Source organism: Microdochium trichocladiopsis (genome assembly GCF_020744255.1).
Source record: "Microdochium trichocladiopsis strain MPI-CAGE-CH-0230 chromosome Unknown B0I36scaffold_17, whole genome shotgun sequence".
NCBI classification, from domain to species: Eukaryota; Fungi; Ascomycota; class Sordariomycetes; order Xylariales; family Microdochiaceae; genus Microdochium; species Microdochium trichocladiopsis.
In genome coordinates this window covers 110,956-136,336 of record NW_025763560.1, presented here as the reverse complement: position 1 = coordinate 136,336, position 25,381 = coordinate 110,956, and the positions used below count along the sequence as shown (strand labels likewise).

The 25,381-nt window shown below is 56.9% G+C and overlaps 8 protein-coding genes across 8 annotated transcripts; 3 read left to right on the top strand and 5 right to left on the bottom strand.

The window, feature by feature from the left end:
• The first annotated feature begins 806 nt into the window (after nucleotides 1-806).
• B0I36DRAFT_341756 (uncharacterized protein) lies at nucleotides 807-1,823 on the top strand. The gene has a single exon (XM_046156031.1). The coding sequence runs from the start codon at nucleotides 1,257-1,259 to the stop codon at nucleotides 1,569-1,571; it is 315 nt and encodes a 104-aa protein (XP_046004139.1). The 5' UTR covers nucleotides 807-1,256; the 3' UTR covers nucleotides 1,572-1,823.
• Nucleotides 1,824-8,569: 6,746 nt separating this feature from the next.
• Nucleotides 8,570-9,972, bottom strand: B0I36DRAFT_57619 (uncharacterized protein). The gene is made up of 2 exons (XM_046163045.1): nucleotides 9,853-9,972; nucleotides 8,570-9,734 (listed from the first exon to the last, which is right to left on the bottom strand). Exon 2 carries the CDS (start codon nucleotides 9,714-9,716, stop codon nucleotides 8,727-8,729), a length of 990 nt encoding a protein of 329 aa, XP_046004138.1. The 5' UTR covers nucleotides 9,717-9,734; nucleotides 9,853-9,972; the 3' UTR covers nucleotides 8,570-8,726.
• A 1,462-nt stretch (nucleotides 9,973-11,434) lies between these two features.
• B0I36DRAFT_224651 (uncharacterized protein) lies at nucleotides 11,435-11,701 on the bottom strand (the record flags this gene model as incomplete). Its single annotated transcript, XM_046149056.1, has 1 exon — nucleotides 11,435-11,701. A coding segment is annotated over one exon (267 nt), but the record flags the coding sequence as incomplete, so codon positions are not given.
• A 2,819-nt stretch (nucleotides 11,702-14,520) lies between these two features.
• B0I36DRAFT_436915 (cytochrome P450) lies at nucleotides 14,521-17,291 on the bottom strand (the record flags this gene model as incomplete). Its single annotated transcript, XM_046162867.1, has 3 exons — nucleotides 14,521-14,601; nucleotides 15,770-16,900; nucleotides 17,043-17,291. 3 exons carry the CDS (start codon nucleotides 17,289-17,291, stop codon nucleotides 14,521-14,523), a joined length of 1,461 nt encoding a protein of 486 aa, XP_046004136.1.
• A 297-nt stretch (nucleotides 17,292-17,588) lies between these two features.
• On the bottom strand, nucleotides 17,589-19,089 carry B0I36DRAFT_426093 (uncharacterized protein; the record flags this gene model as incomplete). Its single annotated transcript, XM_046162373.1, is given in 4 exon segments — nucleotides 17,589-18,478; nucleotides 18,494-18,633; nucleotides 18,699-18,798; nucleotides 19,012-19,089. 4 exon segments carry the CDS (start codon nucleotides 19,087-19,089, stop codon nucleotides 17,795-17,797), a joined length of 1,002 nt encoding a protein of 333 aa, XP_046004135.1. The 3' UTR covers nucleotides 17,589-17,794.
• A 1,609-nt stretch (nucleotides 19,090-20,698) lies between these two features.
• B0I36DRAFT_370213 (uncharacterized protein) lies at nucleotides 20,699-21,534 on the top strand (the record flags this gene model as incomplete). The annotated part of the gene is made up of 2 exons (XM_046159882.1): nucleotides 20,699-21,011; nucleotides 21,071-21,534. 2 exons carry the CDS (start codon nucleotides 20,699-20,701, stop codon nucleotides 21,532-21,534), a joined length of 777 nt encoding a protein of 258 aa, XP_046004134.1.
• A 1,137-nt stretch (nucleotides 21,535-22,671) lies between these two features.
• B0I36DRAFT_370212 (uncharacterized protein) lies at nucleotides 22,672-23,363 on the bottom strand (the record flags this gene model as incomplete). Its single annotated transcript, XM_046159881.1, has 3 exons — nucleotides 22,672-22,821; nucleotides 22,896-23,233; nucleotides 23,297-23,363. The coding sequence occupies 3 exons, from the start codon at nucleotides 23,361-23,363 to the stop codon at nucleotides 22,672-22,674; spliced, it is 555 nt and encodes a 184-aa protein (XP_046004133.1).
• Nucleotides 23,364-23,542: 179 nt separating this feature from the next.
• Nucleotides 23,543-24,653, top strand: B0I36DRAFT_401190 (uncharacterized protein). The gene is made up of 2 exons (XM_046161696.1): nucleotides 23,543-24,398; nucleotides 24,461-24,653. The coding sequence occupies exon 1, from the start codon at nucleotides 23,810-23,812 to the stop codon at nucleotides 24,287-24,289; it is 480 nt and encodes a 159-aa protein (XP_046004132.1). The 5' UTR covers nucleotides 23,543-23,809; the 3' UTR covers nucleotides 24,290-24,398; nucleotides 24,461-24,653.
• Nucleotides 24,654-25,381: the final 728 nt, after the last annotated feature.

Genomic DNA, 25,381 nt, shown 5'->3' with positions numbered 1-25,381 from the left:
CGCAGCCCCCTTTAACCCCTAGTCCTTACCCCGGGTCCCAGGGTTTGAGGCAAGGGGGCGCTCACCCCTTGTTTCCCCTGGTAATGACTGTCATGGTAGTGGCCGCCACTAGAGCTAAACCCCAGCCCGCTGACTCAGCCTTCACTATGGCGCTACCCCAACTTGCCCCTGGTAGTGACGGTCACTACCGCCCTGAATGATGGGCAGGGTAAGCTCCCTAGTTAAGGAACCCTACTGTCTTATTCCACCCCGGATTTGAGTCAGTTTTCAGGGTTCAACATGCCCCACATATGTAATGCCGACCGTGCATCCCTCGACGTCCCTCTCATTCCCATGTAGGACATTGTCACGATCCTGCCTCCGGGGTCAACCGTCTGGCAGGGCGCTGGGGTTGCTGTTCTGGAAGATAGGTAAAGCCTTCGCAATCTCACTTAACTCCTGCTGTCGCTCTCTCTCGATGGGTTGTCGTGTCTCTTGGGAGAGATACCAGTCTCGGCAATTGAGTGACTAGTTCAAGTGTGTGGTGAAACTGATACTTAGATTGATCGCTGAAGTACAAAGGTAATGACTGTCTGGTCAAGGAAATCCTCCAAGCTATATAGTCATTTGTCTTTCATCGTGGTTACTCCATGGTGGCCATGGATCGTTGGATATGTTGGTGATCCCATATCCACATATCCGTCTTGCTGACATAATGAGATGTTTACGTAAGTCGGCCCATGACTCCTTCGCAGCCCCCGCTCTTGTCCATGGCCTGGTGCTGCGGCCTTGTTTGTCCTTTCCTTTTGGCCCAAACAGGGGATTACCCAATCGCCTGGCCACTACCTTTCCCCCCGTGGTCCGCGCACCAGCGGTGCCCTCCTTTAATTGCACCACTTCTGCCATCACCACAAGCTTCATATGCCACCCTGGCTGTGACGCTTCAGGGGCATTTACAACCTGAGCTCTCGCGAGTCGCCAGTCCTGCAGCTCATTGTTCTTCCGCGCTGCGTGAAGATGGCCGGGTCCTGCAGATCAGCGACAATGGTCAGCCGGAGTACACAATCCAGCGTCTTCGCCGTGCCGGTTTGACGAAAGGCGCATCGGTGTTTGTGGCAAAGCTGTCCACCCTACCACAGAAGGTCGTCGCGGTCAAAGTCCTGAGGGCTCAGAGGGTTGACCCCATCTTCGGTACCTCAACTTCCTGTTGGGACACGGAAAGGCCAACGCGTGTATTTCCCGGATGCTATTTTTACCTCTACATAGGCCGGTCACTTATGCCATTTCACGGATATGCCATGAATGTGGCCTGGTGGGACGGACCAGAATCTTCTCCGGCTTCAGCAGCCAGTCTGCTCCTCTTGATGCAGGCCCGCGGGCAGATCGCACCACTGCTATCGCAAGACAGACGTAAGCATGTGGTGATGCTCGAGGGGCCATACGGCCACGATCTCAGGCTGCAGCAATACGAGAATGTCTCACTTGCAGCCAAAGGAGTCGGAATTGCTGGCATACTGCCATATGCACTCGATCTCGTGAGCCGTGAAGCGCTCATGAAGATCCCTGAAAAGGATGTCCTATCGAAGACCTAATTTGTCGGCAGGCCATGGAAACTTGTCCCGCGTGTCCATGGCTGCGTACACAACATGGATACCGTCCATGTTGTGCCGCGCCTCGCGTTTCGAGCCGAGGGGCCTCTTTGAAACCTTCAAGCTTCAGCTTTGCAATAAGAGCCTACCTACGTTTTCTGCCAGTTCATTGCTCCTACCTGGCCTCTGTGTGCATGTGTGCATCTAGCCGCACGTCGGCTTGACAAGAACGAACAACCACCTGTAGCCTTAATTACTATAATAATGCTGCGTCAATTGATTCTATCGCTTCAGCTCTTTTCTAGTATCCTAAAGTCATGGTTAAGCCAGTGAAAAGACCACGTGCAAGCCCCTGTCACGAGGCGGAAAGGCCTTTGCTTGCTCTTCCTGCTTTCGGCGTAGGTCAGCAGGCCAGTGAAGCACTGTGCTGGACTATGCTGAACATTTCGCGTCAAGAGACCCAAAAACGGGTCTAAACAATTGGACAGTGAGTAAAAGCGGCCGCCGATTTCGCTAGCGACTGTACCTTCAAGGTACAAACTAAGCAGGCCTGCAAAGCCACAGGTCCCAAAATTAGACCTCCACTGAAATACTTAACTAACACACTGTGACGACCAACAAGCAGGGTCGAGTGTTTGGGCTGCAGGCAGCACAAACAAGAAGGTCGCACGAACGGGCCAGGGACAAGGGCAGGTCAGGCGACAAAGGAAGACGCTTACATAAGGAACACGCGATGAGTCAGCAGAACCATGGCACTGCGCCAAGACCAGGAGGAACTGCGCAGTGCAACGAAGGAACTGCGCAGTGCAACCAGAGAACTGCGCAGTGCGATGAAGGAACTGTGCAGTGCCACGACGGGCAGTTTCCCTTGACCAGACAGTCCTTACCTTCACACTTCAGCGATCAATCTAAGTACCATTCTCACTCACACTTGAACTACCTTAGTCAAGTGTAGTAGCGGATTTACGTACGGCCAGATCAGTATCTGCTGTGTTAGTGACGCAGTACAGAACGTAAAGACGGCTTCGTCTAGATATTCGCTGTTGTCGTCGTCGTCGCTGCCCTCCCGGGAGCTGCTCTCCTTTGTTCTATCGAGTGCCTCCGTGACGGCCTCGAGAGCGGCCCACTGCTCGTCGGTAAACTGGACCTGGTGCTTCCTTCTCGCCTCCGCACGGCCGAGCCGGAAAACCGTATGCAGTAGCAGAGATAGCGTCGCCAGTAGCTTCGGGACTTCTCCATCGTCTGTACCTCCTGCTTAACGCTAAACGGCCACGGCGATGGCCGGTGCGGGTCGCGGCTCGCTCCTCAGCAGAGCGTCTCGACGGGGACCTGGCCGATCCGCCTGCTACACCGGTCGATCTCACGGTCGAAGCTCTGGCCCAGCCGGACGAGCGCCGCCTCCGACTCTGCTCTCTCCTTCCTGTCAGCCCGACAATGCGTGCGCGCCTGGTCGCCGACAAGGCGTTCACACCAAAGCAGGGACTTGCGCCTTCTCGAAGACGGCGAGCCAACCAGCAACATCACATCAATACAACCTCACCGTATCGATCCCTGCTGCAAGTCTTATCACAACTCAGATAAGATCCAGGAACCCTCTTGGCTCCCGAGCTCGCTTCGGCGCTCGCGCACGCATGTGCCTTTGTACTATACGTGGATGTGTGCGCGCGCGTGTGCGTGTGTGTGTGTGCCCCTGCAGTAGTGGGAGGGCAGCCACTCTCGCTTCGGGCCTCGCTCCGCGCACCCACTCCAACCAGCACTGCAGGTTCCCAGGTTCCTGCAAGCCACAGTACTGGATGCAGAAAGTGGTGGCGGGGAAGAACGGTCAGTTGAGGCGCTTAGTCGCAGACTACCACCGCGCCATTGTTGAGAGGCCTAAGCTCTTTTTCCAACGCAATAATAAGCTTTCAGGAACGATTCCACCCCCGTTGGAGCTAACAGCTCGGGAGTCCTGCGTGGTCGCGCACAAGCGTTCGGGGACTAATAACGAGTCCTGACCGAAGCCTACCATATAAGTCAGGCGAATACTCACGACGCGTTGCGCAAAGGCCCCCCAGTTCGGACCTCACTTCTCGCTTTTCGCCCCCCGCTGCCTGGGGAATTATCCCCATTCAGCGGTGCGGGCCGAAATGTGGGAAAGAGGCAGCCGAAAGTCGCTTCCCACTATGCAGTGGCGGTGACGAACGAGACGAGATGAGACTCCGATTATCACGTGAAAAAACCGAAAAGGAGCAGATGTTTATTGGTGCTGGCGATACCGATGTCTGATATTGTTGTTGGGAAAAGACCGGGGGAGGATTGGGCTAACGACAGAGAGGCAGGCTTTATGCCGCATTGACATTACCTGGGCCCTCGCGTATCGCGCTCTCCGGAGAAAATGACGGTGCTGGGCTGATGGTGGTGCGGACGCGGCACTTGCCCGACTCCCCGCTGTGCGCACGGTCCATCCGTTCATAATTGGGTGTGAAACCCCTGCTTGCACAAAGTGAGCTGGTCACTGTGGTGAGGAGAAGCATCAAAAGAACTACTACCTGGAGGGTGGCGATGGTCTGGGTCCCTGGTCCGCAGGCAAGCCGTGAGTCCAGTCAGTCTCTGTGCACATGACAATTTGCCCAGTCATTGATTGCTGAAGTCGCAAAGTTCGTATTGTAGCATCACGGCTTGTTCTCTCAGGCAAATGGTGCAAGCGAGCCAATTGCCTGCCCTGATCACTGTTGCAGTGTGTGTGCAGGCATGGAGGACACCATATGCGGGGAAAGCTTGGCACAAAGCACAATGACAGGGCCATCTCGGCTCGTACCAGGTCGCTCGCTGTCCTGGAAGCGATTTCACCAGGCACGCGCATCTCTGTGAATATTAAGGTTTATTCGCTCATTAACTTTAGAGAAGGTGTCTGCTTTGACGGGTATAGTATATCAGTTCCATGACTCTGCGTCCTTCCTAGTGGACTTGGGGTCCAAACACGTCCATTTTCTGGCGTGTCTTGCTCTGAAGTTCGTCTCTCGCTAGATTGCTTCGCTGAGGACATTGGTGTATCATGAAGGATCATTCCGTGTGTAGATGCTATAAAGGAAAGAAAATCGCCATGCGACTGATCCACTCTATCTATCCCAAGTCGCGCTGCTTTTCATTCAATACAGACTCAAATCAACACTTAGATGAAGAATCATAAAGACGGCTGTGGATGTTGCTGCTTCGAACCAGTTCGGATGGCCACGCCTGGCACACTTCTTGGGTGACATGTCACCTGGTCAGCACAGGTATCCACAACAGCTTTCTCCACTTGTGCCACTCGTGGTTCGTTCAAAAGCTCCCTTCTGCCTGTGCTGTATTATCTTGCTCCGAAGGGGCCATGCAGTAATTACTGGACCATCACGCCCTAGGCTGTGGGCAGACTGCCCGCTCGGAGGTTTTAGTATGGGGGGGGGGGGGGGGGTCCTGCACGAACTAGACAAAGGGTCCGCGCCGGCGCTACTAAGCTGATTTGACAGATGCTAATAATTGTCCACGCAGGTTGCTATCCAGTCCTGTCTTAGGTCAACCACTAGTAGCCCGCCGGCGTGATTTTGAGTCTCCTTTCTCGGCAGAAGTTATGTTGTCATGGCCCAGGAGGAGGCGTTCGGAAGGCGCCGTTGCGCTGGTGGGAGGGACTCTGCTCGGCAGTGCTGTGCCGCTCTCGGCTGCCGGCAGACGACGCACCTCAGCAATGGACAGACAGGGCAGTGGCTATTAACCCTGGACAGCCGTCTTGCTTGTTGGTGCCATTGTACATACTGCGTGCTCCGTATAGCGGGAGCGGAGCACGGGGATGACCTTGCAAAGTCGCGATCCCATCATTGAAACAGAACAAGACATGAAGAGGAAGGGCCCGTCCCGGTGGGAAGATGCGGATCCCACGATTGCAATAGCGAGCAGGTTGTATGATTTACTGCGTATTGTAGTCCCCCCATGGGTGCAAGGATCATCCGAGCACCGAAGCGGAGGAAAGCGAGGATGAGTGAGTGGGCAGGCGTGTGCGCGCGCCAGTCCGTGCTGTGCGCAAAGTGGTGTGGGTTGTGCGCGTATCACGCTGGTCATGACTAGCAAAAGGGAAGATCATGTCAGCAGCGTCAAGTCGTCCGTCCGTGGCGATCTCAGGGGTGAGCATTTTGGGCACCTAGGACAGTAATTAGTAGGCGTGACTGATGATGAGCGGCGTACCTGAAGGCATTTGTGCTGTTTTGCTGCCCTGCCCTGCCCTGCCGGCCGAGCTGCACGCAACTTGGGCCGACCCGTATCTGGGGCCCCTGTGCTCACGCCATCCATTCTTCCACCTTTTTCCCCCTTGCCCTCCTCCATCCGCCCCCGTTTCGCCCGGTCTCGGTCACAGCCGCCACGACCAACGGGCCGTGTGCTTCTCACATTGAAGCTCAAAGATCGCCGTCGTGAAACACAGCAACTGCGGAGGATCAGCCTGAAGGTACAGTACGGTATGCATTGAGTAATCGCGGCAGCGAGAGCCAGGCCGCCTCCCTCTATCCTCCCCCACACTACGCAATGCTGCCATGATTCAAGCACGCCTCCGGGATGCGTGCCCCTTAGCCATGTTCCTGAGCTACCAGGGACACCCCTGGTCGACGATGCCAGCCCCTGCATGAAGCTTGATTGCCTGGGTCTGGTGGTGCGCACGGTGGGAATTTGGAGGAGCTCGCCCCTCAAAAAAACCTCTGTGGAGTTATCCAGGCGGTTTTCCTTCAACATGGTCATCACGGACAAGCTCCAGCAGGCCCCTTGCCCACGCGACTGGGCTTGTCAAGTGCGATCGTCCAAACTCTCAATTATTACGACAACCCCAACGGCCCTGAGCCCGGCAGCCCCCCTTTCGCAACGTCCATGGTTGCTTGTCCTCCGCACCGGAGGGTGAGGTCCATCGTCGTATCGGTGGGGGGGGCACATTCGTACAGTCCATCCACTTTCCACGGCACCGTCTGCAGCAGGCTCCGTCGGCTTGTCGATCATCAGCTCCATGGCAAAACAATGGGGAAACACCATCTTGCTGCCAAGACGACGAGTCGAGCTGGGCACCGGACTGCCAGGCGGCGCTCCGCTAGCTCCCCGTTGGCATCGCCATCAATGGCACCCACGAGACAAGCACGAGGTCCAAGCAACCGACGGACTGCTCATCATTGGAGGTCGATGCAGGGGTCCTCACGCGTCCAACCCCTGCCGCACTGCGCAGGAACACCCGCGAGGCGGGTCCTCAAGCTCCCGACCCTGGGCTACGGCTGCCAGGGGACAACATCCCCGTAGGTGGGCTTGGTGGAGTTGTCTCGAAGTTCGAGTCGAAAACACTTCCAGGCTTGGACGAGCATGGTGACCATATTCGGATCGCCAGATCCCATATAACTCGAGGGGCGTCCCCGGCCCTCCTCGTCTTTCCCGCCTGGTCTCTCTCTCCAGTTTCTCAAGTCATCATCACTTTCGTCAGCCTGTAACAAAAGTTGTTTGTTTCGCCAAAGCCTTTAATCACATACAAACTCCTTCGACACTCTTTCCAACACACACACACACACACAACACCGCCAACATGCAGATCAAGACTGTCGTCCTCTCCTTCTTCGTCGCCGCCGCGACCGCCCAGAGCCTCCAGGAGCTCGTCGCCTCCGTCCCCAAGTGCGCCCAGCCATGCATTCAGAAGGCTGCCGCCACGGTTGGCTGCGGCGTCACCGACCTTGTCTGCCAGTGCAACAAGGTCGAGGAGCTTACTGCTGCCGGCACCCAGTGTGTCGCCACCAGCTGCACTGAGGTCTCTGACCTGACTGGTGAGTTTTCTCATGCCTCTTTTCTTTCTATCAGGCTCTCCCGAAAAAAAAGCAAAGTACTGACTGCCACTGCTATCCAGCCACCTTCGAGATCTCTGCCAAGATCTGCGCTGCCGTCGCCGCCGGCGCCGTTGGCGATGCCGTCTCCAGCAAGGTCAGCTCCGCCACCGCGGCCATCGGCGCCGCCACCAGCTCTCTCGGCAACCTCGTCCCCTCCGCCACCCCCACAAAGTCTACCACCTCGACTCCCTCCGCGACTCCTGCCGGTGCCATCCGCAACGGCGCCGCGCTCGGCCTGGCCGCTGCTGCTGTCGTCATGGCTCTCTAAATTTTCGAGGCCATGAAGAGTGTGTAAGCTGGAGAATGGGCAACATGAAGGTTGCTTGTATGGACGGAAGCAGTACAAGAAAAGACTGCCTAAAGTCGGTTGGGCTGTGGTTACTTATTCAGATATCCCCCATTATTGTCGTTTTTGTGTTCACGTAGCGTCACAATGAACTGTCGTTAGTCCTATGCGAGGATGTGTGTGATCCGAGATTTTATCGTGCCTGTCCCTCCCACATTGACCATGGATCACGTACATGTACATCGCAGCATATCGGGTCGGTGTTGGTAGCTTAGACGGGGTCTCGACTATTCAGTTGCGTTGTGTCATCGGCGTGAAACCACAAGTCTGGCTGTAACACTCGAGCTATGACAACGCGTTTCCAGCGGATGCTTGGCTTGTGGCCGGCTTTCCAGTTCCGTCTTATAAAAGTCTTTTGGGGGGGGGGGGGGGGGGATAATCATTGCTCGTCAGATCGCCATCTGCGCAGGCCAAGAGCAAGAGGAGCACAACTGCCCGGGACCGACCATCCTCGCTCGATACTCACTACACAGCCAGATCCGCGCATTCAAAGGCCATAACTATCATGAATGGTCTAACATTTCTCTCGATGTGTAATTCTAGTCGGGGATGTGTCTCTTCGTCTATCGGCGTCCTGTCTGGCGCCTTCTGTATCCGACCCTCTGCCGCCATCAAAAAAGTGTATATACAGAGTGTATGAAATCAATCGCCCATCCCATCTTCTTTCTATGACAGAAATCTTAGGTATGCAAGCTAGCTGAACAGGACGTCGGAAGGGGGACATGGACGTGCTGAGCTCGGGGTATGCCAACACCGACCCGACCCGACGGGCCTCAACACAAACACAAATTCCATTTGCGGGTGTGTGCCTTGTCATCGCAAGTGAAAGAAAACAGAAGTCGCTCTGTTGCCACGAGGCACGGCACAATCTCCTTTTTCGTGAAAGAATGGGTGAGTGAGAACCCCTTGCGACCAAGCTCATCTCAAGACTCAACCTCAACCTCAGCCTCAACTCTAACCCAGCGAGAACCGGCCTAGCATGCCCTCCTCGGTGCCGCGGAACTCGCCGTGCAAGCCCTCGAGCGCGGCAAAGTGGCTCGCATACGCCAGCCCGCGCTGCAGCTCGGCCTCGGTGCGGCGCCAGTCCCACTCACCATCTACCGCCGCCCGGAAGGTGTCTTCGCTCTCTGCCGTGGTTGACAGAGCAGCGGCGACTGGCTCGGCGGGCTTGGCGGCGCCGTTGGTCCCCTCTGTCGCGTCTGCCGAGCCGTTGGCCTGCACCTTTGCCTCCTTCTCTTCCTCGACTACTGGCGCACTGCCGTTCTGGGCAGCAGCACCAGCACCGGCAGGAGGAGTCGACACGCCGCTGCTGCTGTTGCTGCTGCTGTTGCTGCTGCTGCTCTCCTGGCCCTCCGGGGGAGCAGTGACCCACCCGCCCGGCCGCTCCGGCAGGAGCCCACTCGCGCCGATCAGGACCGCTGGGTGCACGGTCAGCCGGCCAATCTTGAACACGTACTTGCTGATGGCGGTCGCGTAGACCTTCTTCTCCCACCCGGCGGGGAGTGGCTTGCCTGGCGCGTGCTTGCCGCTGCCGCCAGCGACGCCCGGCTCGAGAAAGTGCGTGACAATGTACATCCACTTCCTGTCCCAGGCGAGCACGCGCGAGTACATGTCGTACCTGGCAAACGGCCTGATCTCGCGCTTGAAGGAGCACGACACGGAGCCCAGCATGACCCCGAACTTGCCCCTGGCCGGCCGGCCCGTGGTCGGGTCCAGGACGAGCCCGGTCTTGGCGTTGTTCCCCGCCAGGTGGCACCCCTTTGCGAGCAGGTGCGCGACCAGGTGTGTGCGGCTGACGTCCAGGTCGGCAAAGTAGGTCGAGTTGGACTTGTGGATGTTGTAGTCGACCTCCATGAGCGAGGTGTGTGTCGTGCTGATGACCGGGTGGAAGAGCTTGTCTGGCGAGTGCGAGTGTGGGCGCCGGACGAGGAAGTGCTGGATCATGTTGCCGAGGACGCGGACCTGTTTGTGGGGGGGTTTGGCTGGTGTTGACATGTTTGTAGTTCTTTCAAGAAAAACGGTACGGGGGAAGAGCAAGGCGGGCGGGAGGGGAGAAACAGAGAGAGAGAGACAAACGTACACTCCACGCAAACGGCAGGCTCTTCCAGTTGAACAATAGCACCACCAGCGCGAACAGCTGACTCCATTTCCCAGGACCGGTCAGGAACTTCTTGAGCTGCAGCGCCAGGTCGACTTGTATGCGCCGTACGCGAGCGCCGGGACCAGGACCGGGCCGGCGACGCGCGTGATGCGCCGCATCGCACCTGCCGAGGAGGCCATGTTGAGTGAGGGCCTGGTGTTGCGCGAGCCCGGATTGTGTATGTGTGTGGTCCTCGTGTCAGGAATCTAGCTGGTCTTGCGTGTAGCGCCGCCGCTGCCGCCGCCGCCTGTGCTGGGTACTCGACGAGACTCGCTGCGCCGGCTGGTGAACAAGGCGACGAGCCGGGAACGCAGGGCGCCGAGGAGGACGAGGGCAATGACGAGGGCCCACAGCGGGAGGGTGCGCAGCCAGCAAAGCAGTGTGTCGGCACACTTGGAGGCGATGTTGGCGCTGCTGTTGGGCACAAGAGGCATTCGCGAGGACCGGGTTGTCGTGAGGAAAAGGAGCGTCAGGGCCGGCAGAGGAAGATGAAGCCAAGCAGTTCGGATGGTTGGCACGTGTAAGTGGAAGTTGGCAGACGGGGAGCTGACCCAGCAGATAAAGGCTTCAGGGGGTCAACGGGTTCGCAATGGTTGGTTGGCCTGAGTGCGGGAGCACCCCTGCCGTAGCGCCACTTTTTAGCGTACTGACACTGACGTCTCGGCCATCCCGTCAGTGCTGCGCCCACTGAGCCGAGGCCCATCCCAATACGGAAGTCGGCCATCCGAGCTGGGTTTGGTCGTCCTTCAACGTGCCTACAGCCAGGTTTGTGCACGACACTCAAGCCAATGTTCGCAAGGAGCACAGAGAAAATACTAGATGTCGGAGGCGCTCCCATTGAGTTGCGAGCCAGCATGCGGAAAGAATCGACCGACACAGTTGCGTTCCAAAAACAAGGGCTGGTCTAGAATGTTCTGCACACTGACACTGAACAGACAGCTCGTCCGGCCTTCGTAGTCACAATGTCTACCCCAATTCGGCAATCAAGACCCTAGTTCGCTAGTAGTCCCAAAGAAGGTGGACTGGGCCTGTTTTGCGTACATGCAGGCTTAGCCTCGCTACCTCTCCTAGCCGACAGCCCGGGCTCTGCAGCTCGCCTTAGATCGGCCATATTCTTGCCGGCCAGATGCTCGGCCCAGCCCATGTGGCGTACCTAATGGCGATTCGAAGTCGATGCCGGGCTTGTGATCGATCGTTCGGCAACGCTCCACATCCTCGGCGGTGATTCTAGCCTCGTACGCGGCTATGTGGGTCTCCCAGTCGTCGTGACTCCCGCCCCGCCTGCGGTCCGGGATCCGGTCCCAGCCCCACGTCGTGCTCCTGGCACCGGAGCGTCGACTATCCAGTACCGTCTAAACTGCCTAGCCGACGAGAATAACTGGAGCGCTACCTCGGTCCAGCTACTGAGGCCATCGTGCTGTGGGCGTCCATCCTCGGCACTGCTGTCTTCTTGGTTCGCAATCCAGTGCTGCGACATGAGCTGCTGGCTTATTGTGAGATACCAACACTCGCTACAGCAGAGCCCCTCCTGGACCGCAAGCTGCTGGATAGGAGTGTTGTCATCTGCCGGAAGATCTGCCATGTATGGGTCTACAAGCCCACCGGTACTAGCAACTGTCGTTGCAGCAGCTGCCGCGAGCTGGATAATCCGCTGTAGCTCGTCCTCTTTCGACTTGTGCTTCCGCCGAAAGTGCACAGTGACCTTCTCGCCCGGTCGGATAGCCGCTTTACAGTGTAAGCAGACTAAAACCCGAGCGGGTTCGTAGAGAAAGACTCTCGCTGCTGGCTCCCGCTCTATCCCTCCTCCCCCCTCTACCGCCCTCACTTCGCTACTTTCCTTGCCCATCGCTCTATCCATAGCTAGCGTGCGCTAGCGTTCGTTTTGCTTTACGGTGGGATGTACTCCCTCGCGTGTTATCGGATTGGTCTCGTATTGACTGGATTTGCCCTTAGCCGTCTTATGTCCTCCTCACTTCATATGGCCGACAAGTCTATCTCGCCCGTCCCGCGTTGCCGCGTGCCCCCTTGTCGCGTCGCATTGTTCTCCGTTATACGAGCTATCACATTAAACTTTAGTGACCCGGCTGGGCTCGGGGGATCACCCGGGCTCAGCTACTTAACCCCAGCCGTTACGCGTATCATGATTGACCTTAATTGGAGTAACGTAGTTGACCTCAATGGTTCTCAATTAGTCCGTAGAGAAGCTTCAGCCTTTTATTTCAACTTAATTCTGACCCCCTTCTCCCCTCTAACATTACCGCTGGTTCGGTTTAGCTGAGATATGTCGCGAACTATTAGGTAAGAGTTCGCGGGTGTTCCTGGCAATCCCAATAGGGTACTACTCGAGCCTAGATTCGGTCTTAGATAGCACACTATACTATAGTACGGTCAGGAGATCTCGTTCGGCGGGGGAATGGATGAGGAGTAAGGCCAGATAGATTTGGTATTAGAGAATGCAATATAGGAAAGTGGCTTTCTAGGTACATTTACCCTCTCAAGTTAGAAGCCTACTCTCGACCAATCATCTATTGTCCCCACCGAGAAATCACTAGCTCAAGTTATTGTCCCACCGCCATTATATCAAGCTGCCGATGGCCTCCCAGACTGCGCATTCTCACCCCCATTCCGACAGGGCCATCCAGCCCTCGATCTACAATTTCAACCCCCCCACCCCCTCCAATCAGCTGCTATGGCAACCTCCATCCAGCACCTCTTATTATTCGTCGGCTTCGATTGATATGCTTGAAAGATAGAACACGCTGGATCATATCTGTAATTGGGCTATCGTGAGCGCCAACACACGAGGCGAGGACCCCGGCAGAGTGGGGCTTTCCAAAAGGAAGAGGTCGTTCTTGAGTACGCCTTCGTGCACCTACCTATTAAAAAGGGCCTTCACGGCATCCACCTCACATCATAATATGCAATAGCTGTGGATTTTCTAGACTCATTGGTGTTCTTTGAATTCCATAGAAATCCACTGCTGGACTCTCTATTTCGAGCGGCATCTAGCTGGTGTCCTGAACGGAGGTGGGCCGGAGACTGAGAAAGCGGGCCCACCGTGATCAACGAAACTTTGCCTGCAAACGATGGCCAAGCATCTGGTCTGCGAGCGTGTGGAGAATAGCTCGCTCCATATGCATGGGTGCTCTGGGTTCTGCATTCAAGCAACGAGGATAGAAAGTCGTTATTCGTTCTTGAAGTGCCTTGCATCGGTAGGAACTGCGCGTCACTCTCGAACGCAAATGAAAACCAAAAGGAGAAGGTGGAAAGGAATGAGATAATGAACCTGGCAGCAGCAAGGAGATGGCCACCATCATGAGAGCTCCGGCAACCGACCAGTGCCCGAAGGCGACGTAGGAACACCAGCTGACGGTCCGGATACATCTTATAATCGCGACTCGGCCGTGAGTTGTTCGGACTTAATTGACGGCCCACCTCATCGCTATGCCCACCGAGGCGCTCCCGCCCTGTCCCTACCGCTGGTTATTCGTGTCCCATTTGGGGCATGCCCGCGGGCTTGAAGCCTCGTCGCTATTAAATATCGCTTCAAGAAATGAGCACATACCGACACGGGCCCTGAAAGTTGCGCCCGCAGGGTGGTGCCGGCAATCCCAGCCAGGCAGCCTCCTCCAGAAGGCACAGAAGTCGTGGTTACATCTGCGATATTCGTGGGAGCCATGTTCGGGCTCGTGCAAGGCCTGGTTGACTCCGACGAGCAACAACCTGCGCGGTTTGCTCCAATAGGATAATTGAAGTACAATTTGTGCATAGATCGAAAGTTATTTTGCTGCTACCCGCCGCAGTTAGAAACTCTGGAAGTGCCTCAAACGCTCTTTTTTGCATTAATTCGATCCGTTATGTAAACGCCCTGGCTTGGTGCACGGTCGTCGCAGTCTCGCAGGCAAGGACCGTGCGCACAGAGAACCGTCGCCGCACTGGACGTTGCATCAACCTACGCCACTCATTGCTGCAACTCTATTAATCCCTTTGCAGCACCTTCGTCTCGCTCATGTGGCCGATCACCGCTCTAACCCCATTGTACGCACCCATGCGACGGCCTCTATCTTCAAGTGCGCCAATTGTTTCCACGTCCAGTACAGATAGGCATCGTCCTGGGGCTTTATGAAATGACCAAAACAATGACACCAGCTTCACGGTAGCAGGTCAAATTGGCGGCATGTTTACCTCTCCTGTGAAACGTCATTCCTCCTGTTCACTGCTAGGTGTAGTAATTGTCCGGCACTCCGTAGATGACGTTAAGATACCGGTTCTTATAATCCCTGTAGCTCACACTTTACAGCATATATAACCGCCGAACTTGCCCGAATCCTTAAACTGAATCACCGCCGGGTTGAGAATGGGCAGCCTCCCGGATGAACATCGAGGCGATTACGCGGCTGACTCAGAGGCACCAGTAAGACCCCTCTGGCCACAGTGTTGCCCATATTCAAGAAGCTGATTCCACACAGGGACAATTCTCGCTGGCCTTTAACAGGATAGCAGGCGGCGTTCTGGAGCTGGACAACGAAGCCAACACGCACGAGTAAGCAGTAGAGCAGCCGATATATACCTTGGCTCGTACTAATATCGTGCTCGAACAGAATAATCCTAGTTCACGACTTCGTTGTTTCGGGCAACACTAAACCCAATGAGAACTGCCGAGGACGGACGTCCCAAAGAGCTCATGGTCTGCACGATGGTCCCGAGTATACCCAGGCGCGGCACATCCTCGAAGAATGGACTTGCGACTCGGCAGAAGCACTAACGTACATTATCAGTGAGTGGCCCATATCAGCGAGTGGCCCACTTTCTACGCGACGCGACACCTTCGCTCTCAACACCTAATTTTCTCAGTCACCCAATATGCCATCTACTTCAAAGGAAGCCCAGATAATCTTGGCCCTCGGGGCTCTTCAAAACGACAAAAATCTAAGCGTGCGAGCCGCTGCTGAGATTTACGGGGTCGCCCGTAAGACTCTAGGGCGCCGACGCGACGGCAAGCCTGCACGATGCGACAGTACGCCCAAGTCGAAGAAGCTTACTCAGTCAGAAGAAGAAGCTATTGTTCAATATATTGTTGAGCTATCTACGCGAGCTTTTCCACCTAGATTGTGTGGTGTGGAAGATATGGCCAACCAACTGCTACGCGTACGCGACGCGCCTCCTGTCGGTCAACTCTGGGCCCATCGATTTGTCAAACGCCAGCCAGAGCTCCGTACGCGTTATACGCGTAGATACGACTACCAGAGGGCCAAGTGTGAGGATCCAAAGGTCATTGGCGAGTGGTTCGCCCTTGTTCGGAACGTCAAGGCCAAGTACGGTATTGTGGATGACGATATCTACAACTTCGACGAGACTGGGTTCATGATGGGCATCATCTTCGCGGGTATAGTAGTTACGACCTCGGATGGCCGTAGCAAGGCAAAGCTGGCCCAGCCTGGCAACCGCGAATGGGCAACGGTGATCCAGGGAGTCAATGCCCTCGGCTGGGCCATCCCCCCCTTCATCATCTTGGCCGCACAGTACCACCTCGCCAACTGGTATACCGAGTGCAACCTCCCGGCCGACTGGCGCATCGCAACCACCGATAATGGTTGGACTACCAATGCGGTAGGCCTAGATTGGATCAAGCACTTCGACTTCCATACAGCACCTCGTACGAAAGGCCAATACCGGTTATTGATCCTCGACGGCCACGAGAGCCACCACTCGACCGAATTCGAGCTCCATTGCCAGCAGAACAATATCATCACGCTCTGCATGCCTCCACATTCATCCCACCTCCTCCAGCCACTCGATATTGGCTGCTTTGGCCCACTGAAGCCGGGGGGGGGGGGCTCAAGGCCAAGCAGCTCACCGGTCTGTAGTCGACGCACTGCGCCAGGCGGGCGATGTTGATGAACAGGCTGCGCTGCGCTAGGCGGTAACCGACGCAGATGCGGCCGCCGCCGCCAAACTGCCACAGGCCGTGGGCGATGTCGGTCTCGTGGCCGTCCAGCCATCGCTCGGGCCGGAAGACGCGCGGGTCGTTGCACTCGTCGCACACGGCGACGCCGTTGATGGTGAAGCCCGTGCCGGCGGGGAAGTAGTAGCCTTCGAACTCGATGTCCTGGGAGGCGACGTGGTCAGGCGTGAGCGGGAAGATGGGGTGCCGGCGGAGGACCTCCTTGGCCGTGGCGCAGACGTAGGGCAGCGATGCCATGTCGGCGAGGACGGGCGGCCTGGCGTCGCGGCCGGCGCCGCAGAGGCGGTCGACCTCGGCGCGGGCCGCGGCAAAGGCCTCGGGGCGCTCCAGCGCCGCCATGGCCATGATGTTGAGGGCCTCGCGCGTGGTGTCGCTGCCGGCCTCGATCAGCTGCATGGCCATGTACATGAGGTCGTCGTCGTCGCCCCTGAACCGCGTGTCCGGGTGCATGAGGTGGTCCCGCACAAAGGAGGGCGGCGCCGTGCCGTCGCGCACCCTGTCCCTGACGGGGTGGTACCACTTGCTGTAGAGGTCGTGGTTCCAGCGGCGGAGCGCCGCCCAGTACGGCCGCCAGACCTGGAGGCGGCGCGGCAGACGCGCCAGGTCCGGGAACCAGTCGACGATGCTGCGCCCGATGCTGCCGACGAAGAAGGCCACGGCGTTCTGCATCTCCTCCAGCTCCCTCCTGGACTTGTGCGGCCGCTCGCCCAGCGCGATCCGGACCACGACCGAGTTGGCGTAGCGGTAGTGGTGCCTGTACCACCTGTCGGGCCGCAGGACGTACTCGGCCATCATCTGCGCGCTCTCCTGCTCCTGCCAGGCGCCGTACTGCCTCAGCGCCGTGCCGTTCAGGAGCCCGTGCATCACCCGCCGCCGCTCCGTCCACTCGTCAGCCGGGAGCAGCAGCGAGCGCCGGTCCCGGCTGACGAGGCCGCTCGACACCGGCATGGGGGACCGCGTGTTCGTCTGGCTACCCCTCTTGGCGATTAGCTCCTCGGTGACGCGGTGCGAGTTGAGAAGCACCTATGTCTTCGACCCGAGGTGTAGCGTTGTTATCTCGCCGTACGCTGCTAGGTTTCGGAGCTGTTCAGGACACGTCGTCGTCGTTAGCGCACGCTCTATGGTGAGTCCGTCATGTGTACTGATCTAGTCACTATGCCTGTACCTTTGATCTCAGCGAAGGGCCATCCGCCTTCTTTAGATCGAGCAAATAGCCAAAGAGGGGCGCTCCGGGGTGGCCCGGAGGTAGCCTCTGTTTCGTACTATTCTTCGCCCTTCGCTTGCCTATCGGCTTGAAGAACTCGAGAACCGCCCAGGCGACCGATGCGTAGACAACTGCGGCCGTGAACAGGTGGAAGGACGCGGGGTGTTGCTGGCGGAAGGCCGTGACGGTGTCTAGGAGACGCGTGAGCATGATGTTGCAGGGCGGGACGGGTGCAGGCGTCTCTGGATAGGGCTGATCGAGTCCGCGGATTCCATATGCCGACTGTCTTGCAGCCACTTTATTATTGTCCTTGTAACTATTAAGAGAGGAGAAGTGATTCGATGTGTCCACGTTGCCGGCACTTGCGCCATGGCTGTAGTCGGGTGTATTCCGACGGTTATGGCGAACATGCTCGGAATTATCCCGGCGCCTCGCATATCACATAACGCAGCCCACGAGAAGTATCACCGCTCTACTATGCTTGCCCATAAAATTCGGAGATGTATCATTTAATTCATCTCTCTATACTAACCCATCTCCGGCGTAAAATTCCTATCTAGAGACCCTTGTCGACCCCGTGGTCCATTCGCGAACTGGTTGACGGAGGAGGAGAAGGAGAAGGAGAGGAAGAAGAAATAACAGAAGCAGAAGAAAAGTAAAACACTACATCTATCCAGATACTAAGAACGGTAAGCCAGGATACACTGTATCCCCTAGAAAGCCTTTCCCAAAGTGTGTCTGTTTAACAGCTTCAGAGAGTTCTCCCGAAGCCTCGCGGGGCTGACCATGGGCCCTCTGGCGTCCGTGGTCACGAACGTAGCATACTGAGCCAGCAGCGTGCTGATGGCCGCCTTCGGAACGTACGGGAAGTCGGAGCCGAACAGGATGTGGGAGGCGTCCGCAAAGTCCAGGAGCCCATGGAGCTGGGCGGCGCTCGTGCTCAGAGCGATGTCGTAGTAGAACCGAGCAAAGTCCTTCTTGGCCCCCAGCGCGTTGTATCCGACGGCGTCGGCAATCTCCGGCAGCGCGAGCCCGCCGATGGCCCTTCCCGCGAGAAACGGGACGGCGCCGCCGGCGTGGGAGAGGATCACGTCGACGTCCGGGCAGCGGCGCATCGTCTGGGTCATGACGAGGTCGACGGCGGTGCGGGTGGTTGCGAGCGGGTAGTCGACGATGGGCTGGGCCAGGCTGGAGGCGACGAACTTTGGCGCGACGGTCAGGGTATCCGGATGGACGAAGACGAGCGCCTTGTACCGCTGGAGCCTATCCCAGACGGGGGCGAAGAGAGGGTCGCCGAGCAGCCTGTCGCCGTAGGTGGTGTAGGCGGTGACGCCGTTGCACAGCTTCTGCTCCGAGTACAGGTAGTCCAGCTCGGCGAGGGTGCCGTTGACGTCCCGCTAGTCCGGGAGCACGCCGAAGAACCCAAGCCGCGCGGTGTTCTTGGGTAGGGACGTCGCGTTGCTAAAGTACTCGTTTATGGTCCGGGTCAGGCTTCTGGCAACCTCGCCCGTGCCGGCGATGGGAATGCCCGGCGTGGAGAGGGATAGGATGGCTATTGCAAAGGGATACGTCTTAGCATATGCCTTGACCACCTGGTCCATCTTCTTTGCCACTTACCGACTTGGGTGTTTGCCAAGTCCATGGACCGTAGAGTGGCTTCGAGTGTCCACTGAGGGGTTGGGAAGCCGGACGGATTACCACCCGCTGCCTCGAGGGCCTCGATTTACGGAGGAGGGAGAGCATGGATATGGGTATCGACACGCTCCCGCGCGAGGGCGGAAGTGAACGCGACACTGAGTGCCAGCGCTCTGCAAAAGGGGACCATGACGGCTTGGGATAATGAGTGGACGGTGTAGAGAGCTGTAGCTGCCGAGGACTCAAAGGCCGAAGGGGCGCACTGGCGGGAAAGATATTCTAGAGGGTCGTTGACCTTTGCGGAGGCGTATACAGCGTATGGAGCGAGAGCCCGAACTGCAGCCAAAGCCCGTTGCACGATGAGGTGATCCATTGTCGTTGATCAAGGGGGGTGAGGGTAAGGCGTCCTCAGTAATCCTTGCATGGCGGAATGCCAGCGTGCTGAAGAAGAGCGAAGCCCGGTCTTTCCGATGGTCCTCCGCGGCGAGGGCGGACCGTGAACTCTCATCCCCGACCCTCCCGAACATTATCGGAGGCATCCCGAACTGCCTACACCCGGCAACTCTCCGCATCCGGCTCTAGGCGTCCCCAGATTTTGCCCTAGGACATGGGGCGATAGTCCCGGGAAGCTCCTATTGAGACCTGATGCTATCTCCTAGGGTCTCATCTTGCACTAACTTTAGCGCTATAGGCGTTATGACCCAGGCACAATCTGCAAGATGTGCAGCCTGAGACCAAGGGGGTTTGCCAGCAGTGCGTAGCGGGCAACTGAACAATGGCTCACTGAAGAAGGCATAAAGCTGGATGCTTCTTCACTGTAGTTCAGCAATGATTTCAATGAAGACTTCAATTGGTCACTATCGTGAGAGGTCTTGGGGCATGTCGCAGGGGAAAAGACGTGGAGTGTCAGGTTCCATCCTCGCTACCGCCGATGGACTATGTCACGTGTACCATACATACCAGTGGCTCTCATACACATTTTAGTCTCGCGACATCGATAGCATCTACCAGAGCTCTCGTGGATGCACAATCAATCGAACATGATGTACTGCCGATCCATGGTCTGACAGTTTACACAGGAGATTTGCAATTGCACTCGTCAGCTCACTGCGTGGTAACAATTGGCCAGGGCCCAAGTACGTGTTATCGTTGAGCCATTGGGTCTCCACGGCGGTGGTGGCCAGAGAGATCTCACGTGATGCATTCAACGAGGACTGCTACTCCACTTATGTCGCCTCACGCCTCAGAAGGCAGCAGCGACCAACAGCTCGGGAGATGCGCTAATCTGCAAAGGCCCCCGTTTCCGACAGGGGGCGTGTTGTTTCATCTCAACACGGCACCACGGCTCACTCGTAACGAGACGATCTGACGGCCCTTTCGTATTGATTAAACGCCGGCACGCACGAGATATTACGGTGTTCCCCGGAAAGAGATGCAGCCCGCCACTCTACCCACGCGTCCTGCACAGCATTGGCCGGTATTGTTAATTAATCAAGTAAGGGCCCGTGCCGAGTTTCACGGCAGACGGCGGGAGCCACTGCGATAGTGCAGAGATGACAGCTCTGGCGGCGTTGGGGTTCGTAATTTTAGAGCCCGCCAAGCACCCATCTAAAATCAAACGGGCCCTACAGCGTTCCCCAATTCTCGCTTATTCTGCAGTGTGCATGGGAAGCCCCTTTCACAATCCCGTCTTTCCCGTCCAGCTCGAGTTTCGGATTCTTCACGAGAAAACACGTTCGTGAAATCCGGGGCCGAAGCTCTGACATCCTGAGACAACGTTAGGTGTCTTGTGCGTGCCCTTGGCATTTCCTCTTTGTGGCCACATTCCTGCCTGCGCGAGCTGCACGCGCAATCCCCCTCCTTGTCGTAATCCATTGTCCAGCCCCGGTGCGCAGCCTGCATCCGATTTCGACCCCGTCGCTGGGATGTAAAGAGAACTCTGGCACACACTGTTCCTTGACGATACCGACTCGCGCCCGATCATGGAGACGATTGTGGACAAGACGCACCCGCCGGGGCCGCCGAACCTGGACTCTCCGTCGCAACCCCCTGCAGAGCAGACCGTTGACAATGCGACGACCCTCGAGAAGCAGCCGGCGCTTCCGGCCGAGTCAACGCCCTCTTCAACAGCTCCTCCCCAACATAATATCAATTCAGAAGACGACTTCATTACGAAAGGTCTCAAGTTTCTCTCCACTGCGACCTCCGAGACCTTAGGCGGAATCGGTGTCGGCCTTGCCGCTGCGACCTATGTCGTCCTGGGCAAGCTCGGCCTGATCCTTATCGGCGCCTTTGGTGCGTCTCCTACGAGGCACGGCACCCCGAGATCTCTCGAATCGTCCGTGGCGAACGAGGCACCGAGGTTCTCACGAGGCTGGGTCTCGACAAGGTCCCCGAGCCTAAGGTTCAGGATAAGGAGGAAGAGGAGCGGGCAATCAACACCTTCGATGACTTCAAACCAGGGATCCGCGAGGCCTTGGGTGGCTTCGTTGACGCCGTCATCCGAGATTACGTCAAGTGGTGGTATTCACCCATCCTGCCGAGGGACTCGTCCTTCCCTCTCGCCTGCAGGCGCGTCTTCAACTCCTTCCTCCTCTCCATCTCCAATGCCCTCTACCGCAAGCGCCCTGCCGACGCCTTTCTCGACCTCCTCACCAACTCCTCCTCCATATTCATCGTCTACGCCGATGTGCCCTCCGATACCAACCTGACAGCAGCGGATGCCGTGTATAATTATCTCGCCGAGAACCCAGACTCGAGTCTCGCCAACCTCCTGAGCCAGCCCCAACAGGCGGCCAAGTTCCCAGAATGGAGGTAGAGGCCCCCAACCATATCTTCTTCATTCATTCTCTGGTGGAATTGGTATGCATCTGTGTGAGTAGAAATCTGGAGTGACGTAGAAGTCAACAGGGACAGGACGTGATTTGAGAAGCTAGTGCCTGTCAAAAGCAGGGAGACCCAGATATAAACAAAGGCGATGGCATGCGATCTGTGGCTTGCTGCGACAGGACTCGCACACGCCGGTCTTGAGCGAGGAGGATATCCATTCAAGCCGCATCTGTCGTGCGGGGTTTCTCTCCAGCAGAGGCCACACGCTAACGATTAACCAATCGGAGGCGAATGGCGATCATGCGGATGTTGGGATCGACAAATGAGCCCGGGACGATGTCTCCGGAATTCATATACGCAAGTGGAAGGACAGGTCCTACCAGTCCAGCACGATAAGCCTGAACCAGATTCTGGAGAACGACCGCGGCAGCTTTCGCTGGGCTTCGCAAGGCGGCCACAGCTCCGGCGGCCCACGCAGCGTCACAGTTCGCCCAGGCGACACGCTGCGAGCCATTGCTGCGGATCACGGATGCTCATGGGAAGAGATCGCCCGACACAACGGCCTTCACAACCCTGACCTAATTCACCCGGGACAAATTCTTCAGATCCCTGGCGGCGGCCACGGCGGCGGGGTTGGAGGTAATTTCGCCTCATCAGCCTGGGATGTGCGCCTCGTTGACGGTGGTCGGAGGCTGGAGGCCGAGCTAAAACGAGCGTGGGGATTGGGTTAGGAGTGCAATCGTCCTGGACGAGAGGATTAGGAACGATAATGGTACGCTGCGGCTTCTGTAGTACCGCCTGGGTCCTGCATTCGCGAGGTCGGCATGTATGTAAAAGGTTTGATACGACTACGACCTGGAAAGTGGCGGCTGGCGACGTTTGATAGACTACAAGTTTCCATAGACACGAATCGCCTTGGAGCTACATTGGAATCAAGAGATTGGTCGAACATGGAAGCGTAGTGACACTTGATCCGCTCGCCTTCAATTCTGACATACGGGCTGAAGCGGTGCAATACGTGCTTTGAACCGTTAATATTTGAGCGAGGAGAACCTAGGAAGTAGTGAGGGAGCAAAATATTGGCGACTGCACCTTCCCTTACGGAAATTCCCCGATGCACTCGAACTTAGCGTGACCGGAGCTTCTCCCGAATCACTGCCGCCACCCCGGCGGTCGAATATGTCGTGTGTACTGCTTCCTTCCCATGAAGGCTTGCATCCACGTTATGCCAGATCTCCTCGAGAAGCGGCCTGTCCTTTGCTCCGCCCAAGTTCATCTACGCAGGAAGCATTTGCATTAGCAGTCGCAGTAGCAAAGGGCGCGATAATGTCGAAGTAGGTACTTGCTTACCAGGCTAGGCACAATCGCCCATCGATACAGAACGGTTCCACCCTGTCGAATGACAAAGACGGCAGGCTGAGCCATGCCGTGCTCATACTTCCTCAGCCTCATATCGCTGATAGCCACATCCACAATATCCCGTTTCTTCAAGTCTGCCACCAACAGGTTCTGTGTGTCAACGATGGCGGGGCCGGTGTATCCTGTTGCAGACCTGACCTTTGGGAGATGCTCTTCACGCTCTGAGGTGATGATGACAGTTTCTCCATCTGCATGTCGGATTAAATGCTCGAGGGCTTTCAGGGATCGAATGTGTGAGATGCAGAAGGGACACCAGTGCCCGCGGTACACTATTAGAATCGTCAGAAAATCAATAGCGTCAGTTGGTCCTCTAGCGGTGCACCACGACTTACCCAGGGCGAAAACAAATTTCGAGTTCGCCACTAGGGCGTTAAAATCCCGTATCGTCTGAGGCTCCATGGCCGTTCGAAATTTGGAAGGAGGCTTCCGACGCAGAACGTGCCAGAGGAGTGGTGGACAAAATTGAGGTAAAGTTGAAGAATGCTTCGAGACCCCGCGACCTCTTCAAATACCTCAAGCCTGTTGTGGTAAAAGGAGGGGTAAGCCGGCCAAATACCAAACCCGACCCTCGGCGCAACCCGGTGCCGTCGTTGCTCACGATCCTTGGTCACTGTCACGGCAGCCGGAGCCCATTGAGTTGGCTGCCGCTTCCTGTTGTGAGTAAAAGGCGACAGGTGTACGACCGGGCCTCAGGATTCGCGGGCGTAGTGGGGCAGCACCTCCTCGTATTTAACCAGTGGGCTGGTACAGACGGCCGCTACCACCATGGCGAGCGCCACTCCATGAGAAAGTCCGCAGCCTGATTCTTGAGCTGCTGTTCGTGGACCAGCCCATCGCCATCATGGATGCTGCGCCTGATGGCCCGCCCGCCAATGACGATAGAAGAAGGCTCAGCTGTGTCTCCCTCCATGCAGATTGCAGCCTGGCATAGAAATGAAATGTATCCAAACTTTCCGCTCATTCCCCTCGTTTATCTCCATCGATCATTGAATGTGACAAGTCCGAGCCGGCATCATCATGGAAGGACTCGGAGTCGCTGCCAACGTCATCGCTGTTGTCGACCTCTCCGCGAAGGTCGCGACGCTGTGCCTCCATTACTCCAAGGAGGTCGCCGGCGCCCGAGCAGACATCCAGCCTCTCCACAGCCAGGTCAGCCATCTGGAACTGCGGTGCGGGCCGCCCAGCGCCTAGTGGAAGGGAACAAAGGCAAGCCTCTCTTCATATCCCAGGGGCTCGGCATTTCATGTCGCGACTGCATCGTCGACCTGGAGCGACTGGAGAAGACGCTCGGCCGAGACCCTCACGCACCGGTATGCGTCATCTAGGTATCTGAGCTATCAAGTGGCCGTTTAGCAGCAAAGAGGTCGACCAGGTGCTTTCCAGTCTTGAGCGCCATGAAAAGACCATCCTGCTCGGGCTCCAGATTGATCAGACGTGCGCACACTGACGAGTCCCCTACCGCTGCTGAGGCTGCTGAGGCTGACATGCTACCCCAGTGCCGTACTCGTCGACATCCAGGAGGGGGTCAAACACCTGGGGCTCCAGACGATCGAGGATGCCTCGATTTCCCGCAGGCCCCATCGCATGGTGCCGTTCGCTCCCGACCCAGACTTTGTCTACCGTCCTGCAATCGAGAAATGGATGCAGGATCAATACAGCCAGCCCTGCCGGAGAATGGCCTTGGTCGGCACAATCAACCGCCCCCAATGGGTTAGTGGCTGGTTGGTGGTTGGCGGAGACCAAATTTGTCGAAGCCAAACCCCTCGGGCACTTCGATGACTCGCTTGTATTGTAGCAGAAATAGTCGTGCTGGGGCTATGGGAGAAGTAGGAGGAGTGTCCTAAGAAGCCCCAGGGATCTCTGTGTTGCAGATATGCCTCCAAAAGTATGACACCAGTGGTTGGTTCCGGAAGCATCTCAACCGCAACGTCTCTATTGCTGCCTAACAACTAATGGTGGAGATCACGAATCGTAAAATGAGACACGTTACTCTGATATTGCCCATTCGCTTAAAACAGAAAGTGACTCGTGGTTTCAATCATGTGCTGCACTCAGGGATCCGACGTCAAGGAGGCGCTCTGAACGAAGGCGTAAATGGACAATGCCGGGCGGCTGGAGGGAGCGAAGATCACTAACTCCTGTTACGGGCCGAACCTGATGGAGGGTTCTTCACTCTGGCTCAAAAGTATAGTTTTACAACACAGCGAGTGTGGTTGCCCTTTGGTCGACGAGTTAATCAAGAACCAAGCAGCAAAATTGGTGGCGGCGAAAGGTGTTTCTACCACCTACCAACTCGAGTTGTTCCAGCCCCTATTCAATAGAGAGAGATTTCTATGCAAACTGCGGCGGCTTCTATGAGTACGCAAAAGCCCGTCGGATTGTCGTCCGCGCATTTGTGGGGTGGTGACGGTAACACG

What these genes read in the sequence shown, in the direction of transcription:
- B0I36DRAFT_57619 (XM_046163045.1), bottom strand. Translation starts at nt 9,716, where the DNA reads ATGATCCAGCACTTCCTCGTCCGGCGCCCACACTCGCACTCGCCAGAC.
- B0I36DRAFT_341756 (XM_046156031.1), top strand. Translation starts at nt 1,257, where the DNA reads ATGCCATTTCACGGATATGCCATGAATGTGGCCTGGTGGGACGGACCA.
- B0I36DRAFT_401190 (XM_046161696.1), top strand. Translation starts at nt 23,810, where the DNA reads ATGCTGCGCCTGATGGCCCGCCCGCCAATGACGATAGAAGAAGGCTCA.